This window comes from Delphinus delphis, chromosome 1 (genome assembly GCF_949987515.2).
Source record: "Delphinus delphis chromosome 1, mDelDel1.2, whole genome shotgun sequence".
Lineage (NCBI taxonomy): Eukaryota > Metazoa > Chordata > Mammalia > Artiodactyla > Delphinidae > Delphinus > Delphinus delphis.
This window is the reverse complement of record NC_082683.1, coordinates 19,025,752-19,037,148: the sequence shown is the minus strand read 5'-3', so window position 1 is coordinate 19,037,148 and position 11,397 is coordinate 19,025,752. Positions and strand designations below refer to the sequence as shown.

General features: G+C 43.0%; 1 protein-coding gene across 7 annotated transcripts in view; it reads right to left on the bottom strand.

Annotated features, from left to right (window-relative positions):
- Positions 1–6,545: 6,545 nt before the first annotated feature.
- SRRM1 (serine and arginine repetitive matrix 1) overlaps positions 6,546–11,397 on the bottom strand; it is a 32,617-nt gene continuing 27,765 nt past the window's right edge. For 4 of the 7 annotated variants that reach the window (XM_060016408.1, XM_060016383.1, XM_060016390.1 and 1 more), the window contains exons 17-18: positions 10,950–11,159; positions 6,548–10,532 (exon numbers count right to left, since the gene is read on the bottom strand). In XM_060016408.1, the coding sequence (XP_059872391.1) occupies positions 10,428–10,532; positions 10,950–11,159 (315 nt within the window). In that variant the 3' untranslated portion in view covers positions 6,548–10,427. Of the gene's footprint in view, positions 10,533–10,949; positions 11,160–11,397 lie in introns of all 7 variants that reach the window. The other 3 variants (XM_060016374.1, XM_060016416.1, XM_060016453.1) reach the window with 2 other exon arrangements.

The following is an 11,397-nucleotide window of genomic DNA, read 5'->3' as shown; positions in this document are numbered from 1 at the left end:
TGGGTCTTCGTTGCTGCTCACAGGCTTTCTCTAGTTGTGGCAAGCAGGGGCTACTCTTCATTGCAGTGCACAGCCTTCTCATTGTGGTGGCTTCTTTTTGTTGTAGAGCACAGGCTCTAGGGGCATGGGCTTCAGTAGTTGCAGCACGTGGGCTCAGTAGTTGTGGCTTGAGGGCTCTAGAGTGCAGGCTCAGTAGTTGTGGCACACAGGCTTAGTTGCTCTGCTGCATGTGGGATCTTCCCAGACCAGGGATTGAACCCGTGTCCCCTATATTGGCAGGCAGATTCTAAACCGCTGTGCCACCAGGGAAGTCTCATGTTTGCTGTTTTAAGCTCTTAAATTTAGGGTGCTCTGTACACAACAACAGTAACATAAAAGCACAGACCAGGTTCTATTTCTCCATGAAGTCTCTTGGCCCTGCCTTCTGCTTTCCTCCATATATTGGCTTCATCCTCAAAAGGGATCCTCTTTTGGCATAAGAGCGGCTGCACCTCCAGCTCTCACATTCCCTCAACAGACTCTCCAGGGAACAGTATCCCTCCCAGTAGTTCTGCAGAAGCAAAAAGCAGCTCCTCCCCTCTAAAAGCCATGCCGACTTCTGACAAATCACCGGCTCTGGCTGAGGTAGCGTCCGTCTTTGTGACCGAGGATAAGGGAACGATGCATTCCTTGGTCTAAGCCATCAGAGCCCCCCCTGGAGCTGCAGGTGCCACCGCAACCCCCAGCCAATCACATGGGATTCCAATAGAGCCAAATATGGCTCTGATGGTGGAAGAGATGAGGAACAGTTGCTGGAAAGCCACATAATAGCCATGACGTCATGGTAGTGGTGGTGGAATACTCAGGAACAGGAAATCTCCCACGGGCCTGAGCATCCTCCAGAGTGAAGTGATAACAGGGCTTAGAGGTTAAGGTGAGGCCTCTGCAATCAGGCAGCATCCGAATCCTGGATCTATACTCACCAGCTTATGTGACCTATCTGGGCCTTGGTTCCTTCATCCATAACATGGAGTTAGAATGCCCAGGAATGCAGGTGGAAGAATGAAATGAAGTGCAGTAAAGGCTCAATAAATAAGTCCTACTGTTCATTCAAATTCTTCACTGAGCACCCACTGTTGCTTGGCTGTCTCTTTCCCTGCCTAGACAAAGAGGCACCCAATGGAAGAGACCGTGGTCATGTCTTTGCCTTGGTAACCCCAGTGCTTGGCGCACAGTAGGCACACACATCTGCAGACCTGAATCATTTGGAAAAGGGAGCATATGGTCTTTTTGGCTCCAAGGGACAGGGCTAAGACCAAGGCCTGTGTGTGGAAGTCCTAGGGATCAGGATTCAATTTGCTCTAAAGGAGAACTTTCAGATAAAAGGAATAGAGATATCCATAGTTATAAAAGAAAATGAAAGGAATATTTATGGAAGACTTACTATGTGCCAGAAACGAGCCTAAGCCTGTTTCTGGTCCTGTTGTGTTTAATCCTCACAAGTCTATGAGGTAAATACTATCATTAACCCATTTCACAGGTGAAGAAACCGATGCAGAAGATGACTGAGTTTGTTCATTTACTCACTCATTTACCAAATGAGTGCCTTTCCTGTGTCAGGCCCTGGGGACTCACCCATCAACAAAGCAGACAAGTGTTTGAATCACCCGCTGAGCAAAGAGCAAAGCTGAGACATTAGAACCCAGCTGTGTTTGTCTTCAGAGCTCGAGTGCATGACTATTACATGGATTCCTTCCAGAACAGGATTCTCATAAAGTGGTGAGTTTCCTGTCACTGAAGGTGTGCAAGTGAGAACTGGAGACAGCTAGGGGCCAGCTGTAAGGAATTCCAAATTGGGATGGACTGGGTGAGCTGCAAGGGCCCCGTGGCTGTTCTTCAAGCTCTGGAGTCGTCCAGAGAGCCTCTGAGCACTAAATCGGGCCTCTCGCTGACGGGAAGAAAGATAAGGATGGAGGGAAAAGGAAAGAGGAAGAAAACGGGGAAGCGGGAGGGACGGACTAACTTCTAGGGCGTGAGCTCGCGCTGCGGGCACCCAGGGCCCGGGCGCCACCTAGTGGAAGAATGTGAGAAGCTGCTGGAACAGGAGAGAGAGACAAAATGAAGGAGCTGGCGGTAGGGACGTGGACAGAGAAATTGAGAGTGTGACAGATGAACGTGTTCCTGCTTCAGCGTTCCAGACCCTCCTGTGCATAACATTGTATATAATGTAAGATATATGTACATTATAAAATACAATGTAAGCATTTTTTCCTCCACATTTTGACCTCTCTGGAATCACCATGCGTCTTCACAATGAACGGCGTGATATTTAATAGATGGTGGTGCATCCTCCTATTGCCAGCATCCAAGCTTTGATAAAACTTGGCCATAACTCTCACTGATGAAGCCTTCATGATGCTCCAGGCATGAGCTAAGCCCTTGACATACATTATCTTATTGAATCTATGCCCATTTTACACGAGAAGGAACTGAGGCTGGAGGTGAATCAAGATGGTAGAGTCAGAGGACGTGAAGCTCACCTCCCCACACAACCGCAGCAAACATACTGTACCTGTGGAACAATTCTCACAGAAAACCAACTGGAAACAGGCTGAGGGAGGCAAAGTCACTTGCTTAGCCTCACAGTGTGTCTGTGGCTGAGATGCTGCTGCAGAACATTGTTCCTGACCATTGTGGCGCTGCACTGCTCCCCTCTTTTATGTCCCTGAGCATATGGTTTTATCACTATTTGATTGTCCCTCTGCTCCTACCCCCCCATTCCCGGCCATGTGCCATGAACTCCACTGGATCAGGGTCTGCCTTCCATTCATCTCAATTTAATTCTCCTCAGAACCCTGTGAGGTGGGTGCCATTATTACCATTTTATCTGTAGGGTAAGAGTTTAAATAAATAGAAGCATCTAACATTTTTAAAATTATTTATTTTTGGCTGAGTTGGGTCTTCGTTGCTGCACGCGGGCTTTCTCTAGTTGCAGCGAGCAGGGGCTACTCTTCATTGTGGTGTGCGGGCTTCTCCTTGCGGTGGCTTTTCTTGTTGCAGAGCATGGGCTCTAGGCACGCGGGCTTCAGTAGTTGTGGCATGCGGGCTCAGTAGTTGTGGCGCACGGGCTTAGTTGCTCCGCGGCATGTGGGATCTTCCCAGACCAGGGCTTGAACCCATGTCCCCTGCTTTGGCAGGCAGATTCTTATCCACTGCACCAGCAGGGAAGCCCTAACATTTAAAAAAAAAAAAAAAAAAGACAATAAGAAATATACAAAAGGGAGAACTGTAGCTGTTTTGATGTTGGCATGGGGTAATTCACTTTCTTTTATCTATTTTCTGAATTTCCTGGTTGTACAACAACGACATTTAAAATGTATTCTGCAATTTTAGTTCATGATCTGCCCAATGGAAAAAAGAATATTAAACATTATGTATACATGCTTTGATCCTGATGTTTGTAGCTACATCAGTACTTCTAAATATATGGGGGGGGGGGAACCCAGTTTGTTCCATATATTAGAGGAGGGGAGCTCAGGGAAGGTTGAGTGTAGTCAGGTAGAGTACTTGACCTGAGGTAGGTGTCCTTGGTTATATCTGGATGATGGGATTGCCAACAATCTTTTTCTTTTTTTTTTTTTTGGCCATGCCACATGGCTTGCAGGATGTTAGTTCCCAGACCAGGGATTGAACCTAGGCCCCCACAGTGAAAGCGCCGAGTTCTAACCACTGGACCGCCAGGGAATTCCCAATTTGTTTCTTTTTGTTTTCCAAATTCTCTAAAAGTGAATATGTATTTTTTTGAGTTAAAAACCATCATCGTAAATACGTCTCTAAGTCCAAAAAGGATTAGGACATTAGGAGACCAGAAAGGATATCCCAGGCAGAGAATAGCACGAGAAAAGCAAAGGAACAAACGTGGGAAATCACAGGGTACCTGGCGGCTGCTCTGCACATCCTGGCTGTCTGGATGGGTCCCGATGGTCGGTGGCGTGAGCGTCCTCCTCCAGGCAGGGCCCAGACCAGTCAGGCTTACCACTCCCCTCTGCTCATGTTGGCTATGTAAGCCAAAGCCTCCATGCTTAAATTGCTAGAAGGGTCTCTACCCGGTTATGCACTAGGGAAAGAACAGATGTGGGACTTTGGGGTTCACAAAGGCCACTCCTGCACATTGTTTCCTATTTTGGGGTTTTTCCTTCCACATCTCCAATATCCCGAGAGCTACTTCTACCCCTGCTTCAGAGGCACCTGGTTACTCTCAGTCTGTTTCCTTTCGCTACAGCAGAATTAAAGCTGGGTGCCCTCAATAGCCCCCTGGCTGAGGCAGTCTGAGGGGGTGGCATGGCACCTGGGGGAGCCGTGGCTTTACCTTGGGGCAGTCGGTTCCCATGACAAGGCCTAGGCTAGATGGGTGGTTTTCGCATGGTTTTTGGTTGCAGAACCTTTTATCAAAAAGAATCCAACAGGGAAGCTCAAAGTTTAAAAAAAGCAGAGCAAAGCCCTTGCAAAGCTTACCTGTATCATCTCTCAATCCCCCAACAAAGATCAGTACTACTAGTGGCCCCATCCTACAGAGAAAATCTGAATCATAATTCTCCCCACTTAGGACTCTGCAGGGCAGTTTACAAACTGGTAGACTAGGTGACCTGTAAGGTAACGGCTTTCCATTTTGTTGACTGTATCAATCACATTAGAATACATTTTACATGGTAACCCAGTTCACAAGCATACATATGCACACAAGCACACAGGCACACACACACCATGAAATAATACTTAACCTACTATGTGTGATTCACACTTAAATTTACGATTTCATTTTTTTATTTTAATGCTGGTTGCAACTCATTCAATTTTACAATTCACTGCCGAGTCTCAACCTGCAGTCTGCAAAACACTTCCTTAATGAAGTTTCAGATGAAGAGTTGATGACTGGCCTACCTGGTGAGAGGCATCCGTATACTCTGTGCACGTGGCACCACTCTTTAAGAATCAGCACATCAGCTTCTCCTCCCATGATACACCTGAAATAAAAGGCCATCTTGGCAAAAACCTCTTATGATGTGAAGGCCTGCCAACTTAACTATATATTGACAAATGTGGAAGATTTTTGCAAAGAAATACAGGAAAAACCTGTATTTCAGATCCTATCATCTTTCCTTTGAAAACGGATTTGCACGGAAGACCACTTAGGGGTACAGCAATAATTGAGTTCCTAAGAGCCAGAAGACAATGTTTGGTATGAGCTAAGATGGAACTTTCAAATGAAAAATACAGCAAATAAGCTTTCAAAAGGCAAAAACGTCTTACAGACTTTTGGAGCTGGTCTTTCAAAGGAAGGAGCAGAGTTGGGTCCTCAGGACATTAATGCCTTTCAAATTTCAACTTCCAAACTTCTTCAGAGTAATTTTTCAGAGTAATAAGCTCCATCCTTAATGTCAATGCCTTTTGAAGAACCACACATATTTGGGCAGATTTTCTACATTCGTCGTCTAACGTGATTCTGTTACAATACCAGACAGGTATATTGAGGAAAAACAGCGTTCTTTATCAGATGGTGGGAGAGACAATATCAACTAGACCCGCATGTACCTTAAGTAAGTCACACTCTCCCTTAGTCTCCTGATCCTCTTCACAAACGTGGGAACAAATTTTTGCTTGGCCATAGCCCCCCAGCCCCAGCCTCCAAAATGGGTATGAAAGTTCCACAGAGCACTTTACAAATGCATTATCAGCTCTACTCTGCAGAAACTCTGAGAGTCCTATAGCCACAATTTCAGAAATATTCTCATACAGATACAAATGTGTTTAATGTGGCACTGAATACTATATATAAAATAGATAACTGATGGGGACCTACTGTGTAGTGCAGGGAACTCTACTCAGTGCTCCGCGGTGGCCTATATGGGAAGGAAATCTGGAAAAGAGTGGAGATATGTATTTGTGTGGCAGATTCGCTTTGCTGTGCACCTGGAACTGACACAACATTGTAAATCAATTATACCCAATTAAAAAAAAATGGCATTGGGGCTTCCCTGGTGGCGCAGTGGGTGAGGGTCTGCCTGCCGATGCAGGGGACACAGGTTCGTGCCCCGGTGCGGGAAGATCCCACATGCCGCAGAGCGGTTAGGCCCGTGAGCCATGGCCGCTGAGCCTGCGCGTCCGGAGCCTGTGCTCTGCAACGGGAGAGGCCACAACAGTGAGAGGCCCGCGTACCGCGCAAAAAAAAAAAAAAAAAAAAGGCATTGAAGTCTGTCAGCACATGAAAAGATGCTCAACATCATTAGCCGTCAGGGAAATGCAAATCAAACCATAATGAGATACTAGTCCACACCCACTAGGATAGTTATTATCAACATGACAGATAACATGTGTTGGCAAGGATGTGGAGAAATAATAACCCTCATACACTGCTAGTAAGAAGTTCGGATAGTGTAGCTGCTTTGGAAAATAGTCTAGCAGTTTCTTAAAAAGTTAAGTATGACCCAGCAATCCCACTCCCAGGTATATACACCCAAGAGAACATATGTCCACATAAAAACTTGTATGCCGAATGTTCACAGCAGCTTTATTCATAAGAGCTGGAAAGTGGAAACAGCTCAAATGTGCAACTGATGTGGATAAACAAAATACGGCATATCCATATAAGGGAACACCACTCAGCAATTAAAAAAAAAAAATGGAGTACCATGGATGAACCTTAAACACATATTAAATGATTGAAGCCAGACACAAAAGCCCACATACTGTATAATTCCAGTGAAATGTCCAGAATAAACAAATCTATAGACAGAAAGTAGTTGCCAGGAGCTGGGGCTGATGGGACTGTCAGTAGAATGGAAAGTGACTGCTAATGGGCAGTTTCTTTTTAGGGTGATCAAAATATTCTGGAATAGGTAGTCGTGATGGTTGCATAACCTTGTGAATATATTAAATACCACTGCACTGCACACTTTAAAATGGTGAATTTTATTAAAAAGAAAAAAAAGAAAAAATTACATTAAATAGGGCTATGATTAATTAAAATCCTTTTTAGACATCCAAACTAAAATTTACCATAGTTACTAGAATGACCACATATTACGTTAGCTAAGAAAATGGGAACCTCTTCGTACTATCATTGCTTTATAGGTATCAACTATCACACTTAACCCTTCAAAAACAACTCTGAAGTAGATTCCACCATTATTTAACTCGGAGAGAAGAAATGGCAGCACTTAGAGGCCAAATAACTTGACCAAGGTCACACTGTAGAAAGCTGTGCTAGAAACCCTGGTCTACCAAACTCTATGTTCTTGTCCACTCCAAATTGTTTGCATGTGTTTTACCCCCAGTGGGCAAATACTAGAGAGCAGCAATCACCATGTCTTCATTTTCTTTACCTCAAGCCCTAGTAGTGCCTTGCAAGTACAGAGGCAATGACGGTCAATTAAACTTATTTACTCATCGGTTCATCGAGCATTTGTCCTTCTACGATGTACCAGGCATTGGGGACACAGTCACATACAAGACCAAGTTCCTAAGGACCAAAAACATCATCTCAGGTGGTAATAATTGCTATAGATGAAAACAGAGGAGACGAAGTTGTTCTTCAGACAAGTGTCTGAAGAAAACAAAGTAAACATGTCAGATCCGGCAGTGAGGACAAAGGCCCCGAGAGAGGTTTAAAGGAAGGGCAAGGAGGTAGGTATGGCTTGAGCAGACTGAGGAGTAGAGATGAAGGTGCCAAACTAGGTGCTACTGGGTCTTGCAGGCCAGAGTAAGAAATTTGGATTTTACTCTGAAGCAGAAAAAAGGAGCTGAGGGTTTTGAGCGGTACTATCATGACAGGCTGCTGGGAACAGAATGGCCTTGTGTGCATGAGGATTGGAGGGTGGACAATGCTGCCACTGACAGTATCAACTCAATTTTGAGTAAATGAGAATGACAGGTACTGAATGGGACAGATAAATCAGAGGATATGTTCAATTCGGTATGCCTTTTAGACATCCAAATGAAGTTATTAACTAGGTAGCTCGATAGAGGTCTAGGTCAGGAAGTCTAGACGGGAAAGAACTTTGACACACAAAAAGACATTTAAGGGACTAGGGATTCAGTGTCCTTGGTGGCATTCCCTACAAACTCCATCACTTCACGTTTCAAAGGATCCACTAGAGATGAAAGAGCTACTGAGGTAGGAGGAAAACTAGCGCTGCATCTAGAAGGTAAACCAGTGTTGCCCCCTAGAACCCAAGAGAAGGAAGTGTGTCGACAAAGGAGTGAATGACTGAGTCAACTCCTGCCAAGAAGGCTAGTAAAGGATGGAGAATTGATCGCTCATTTTGGCAAAATGGAAGTTACTGCTAACCTTAACAAGCAGTTCAGTCAAGTGGAGGAATGAAAGCGTGTTGAATAAATGGGACAAGTGAATAAATGGATTGAATGAGTGAATGGCTAGATAGATTCCAAGTACCCCAGTGATGTTCATTTGTTTGTTCATACTGAAAGGGGTAAATCAGCTGCAACCATCTTAGAAACCGGATATCCTGGGGACTTCCCTGGCGGTCCAGTGGTTAAGACTCCACGTTTCCAATGCAGGGGGCACAGGTTCGATCCCTGGCTGGGGAACTAAGAACCCACATGCTCAGTGGCCAAAAAACAAACAAAAAACAAGCACAAACTGGAATATTCTGTGCATTTCCTACATCACAGAATTATAAAGTCAAAAGGAAGTCATGTGGAAGATCCCTGAAAGCTCTAAGTTGCCGCAGACACATGTAAGATTCTATCAAGGTTGGAGAGTCACTCTAGATACCTTAGTTCAGTCGCTACAAAAGCAGCTTCATTAATAAGCTTTTGCCTTGTTACAAATCACTCTAAAAACCCACCTGTAAAAATAGCCCCTCCATGTCCATATCCTTTAGATAAAAAACTGCCCACTAAGTTTTCCTGAAATTAAGACATGTAGGCATTTTCCTTCTTTTTGCTTCAACTACCAGAAACTATAATCAAATTAACTGCCTATGTGACAACTTGCTAAGCTTAGATTCACTTGCCAAAAATTCCTTCTTTCTTATGAATGTTGTTGTTTTACCTTATACAATGTTATCAACTCCCAAGTTTCCTCAAATTATATTGCTCACACCACACCACACCACACACACCCCCCCCCAATAGAGGGAGGTTGCTCCAGTCATTTCTTAACCTTCGTTCGCTTCCTGGAATGTGCCAGGCTTCTTCTGTCTTGGGGTGTACAGATACTGTTTGCTCTGCCTGAAACTTCCCCTATGCCTGGCTGACTAGCCCATTATATGTGTTGCAATCTCACTGTGTGCTTTCCCTTCATGGCATTTATCACATTAATTACTAAAATAAAGATGGTAAAACAATTTCATCACCTCGTTTTTCCCTTGTCTAATCCTCACTCTGCCAAAGGTGCCAAGGGGGTAAAGGCACTGTAAGATTTCTAAGGTAGGTTTCCTGCCGTATTGAGATGGGTAAGTAAAAGTGAGTGGCCAACATTTTTAAATTTAGAAATTTATTGTTTAATCCACAAGCTTTATATAGCTTTAGTTTAAAAAAAAACAAAAAAAAAACCCAACAAAAACAAAACAAAAACAGTGAAAACAAGACACTATTTCAAAGTCTGGGCCCTTCCAGCTTTCCAAATACAAGAGCTCTGAAAGTTGTATATACCAATCGATAGAACAAGACAAAATTATGAATGGAGCCATGACGTTTCATAAAACAAAATTTTATGTAACTGAAGGATCCTTCCTGGGACTAGTTAACTGCCTTTACAAAAAATAAAAATAAACAGAACAGAGTGAAATTCCAGTGTTCCAAATCAACTTGTTACACATCAATATAAACCCACAGTGTCCTGGCAAACAACATGCTTTCATTTTCTGTCTCATCCTAGAGCTCGAATCCTGATTCATTTCAGCAGAGACTCCACAGGCAACAGGAAAGATTGTGGCATTAAAATATTCATTTATACTTTTGTGGTAGTTCAACAGTGGTCTTATTTCTGGGAAAGCTTGCAAAAACCATACAAGGTTGGAAGCATCATAACTTAAATGGGTGCTAAGACTCAAATGAGAAAAAGGAAAAAAGAAAGAAAAAGTAGAAAGAAAAACCTCTGGGAATAGACAGGGGCATTTAATGGAACCATAAGAATGCCAACAATATTTAAACCCCCTTTTTTAAAAAGGGGATTTTTTTTTTTTGGCTTAAAATATTTCACTCTAAATGAATTTATGTCAGCTGTCAATGAAAGAATGTCACTAATACACTGTGGACACCTTTTGCAATGTAAATCCATGCCCTTTTTTTTTTACATGGTGAACTTCAACCTAGCAATTATTACAACAAATGTTATAGTCTAAAGCTCAAACACATTTTTAGCAATTTTGAAACTGAATTGCGTACAAACCAAATAAAATTTACATCATAACAAACATTTCCACCTAGGACTGTGGGGACACTTGAGCCTTCCGCATTGATCTCAGGGCCTTTTCACGCAGGTGCTTTTCTAAGTCATCAAGGTTATCTTCAGCCTCACTTTCAGTCTCCTAAAAAAAAAAAATATATAAAAAAAAAAAAAACGCCAAAAAGGTCATATCGTTAAATCTTGAGACACCGGTGGGAGATGCTGAGTACAGAGAAAAAGAAAATTCTTGTGATGTGTGCACAACTCTATGAATACACAAAAAAACCATAAAATCACTATACTTTAAATGGGTTAAGTCTATGGTATATTTAATTATATTGAATTTCTTTTAAAAAATATACATTAAGCTTTTTGGATGCCATTCATATTCTTATCGTTAGCCTTAGCAAATTCCTGCTCTTGGTAGGTGGTCATAGAGAAACCGATCAGAAAAGAGTTAACAGCTGAGCATCCAATTATTAGAAAAAAATTACTTAGCTACTTCTCAATACCAAATGATTCAGCTATCTGTACACACTGTAAGAGTGTTCGTAAATACCTTCTTAGGCTCTGGCTCTGCCTCTGGTTCTTCCTGTGCTGACGCGGTTGTGGGAGCAGCAATGGCTGCAGGGGTCACAGGAGCTGCAGCAGCTGCAGCTACAGCCTTTTCCTTCTTGTGTTTTTTGTGCTTCTTGTGCTTCTTATCCTTTTTGTGTTTCTTGTCCTTCTTTTTCTTCTTTTTCTTTCCACCTCCTTCTGGGTCTGAATTCTAGAAATCCAGAAAACCCAAAACAATAAAATCAACCTGTCGAACTAAACATTTTATTTCTTCAAGGGAATAAGCAATTGGACTAATCTCAGGATTTCATACGGCTTCAGGGGGGAAAGAAGACCCAGGGCCAATCAACACTAAGAAAAGTACTCCTAAAAGATGGGAACCACCACTGAAAGCAAAGACTTCCAAGAGTTAAAACAGACCTTGAAGATAAATGATTTTTTAAAAATTT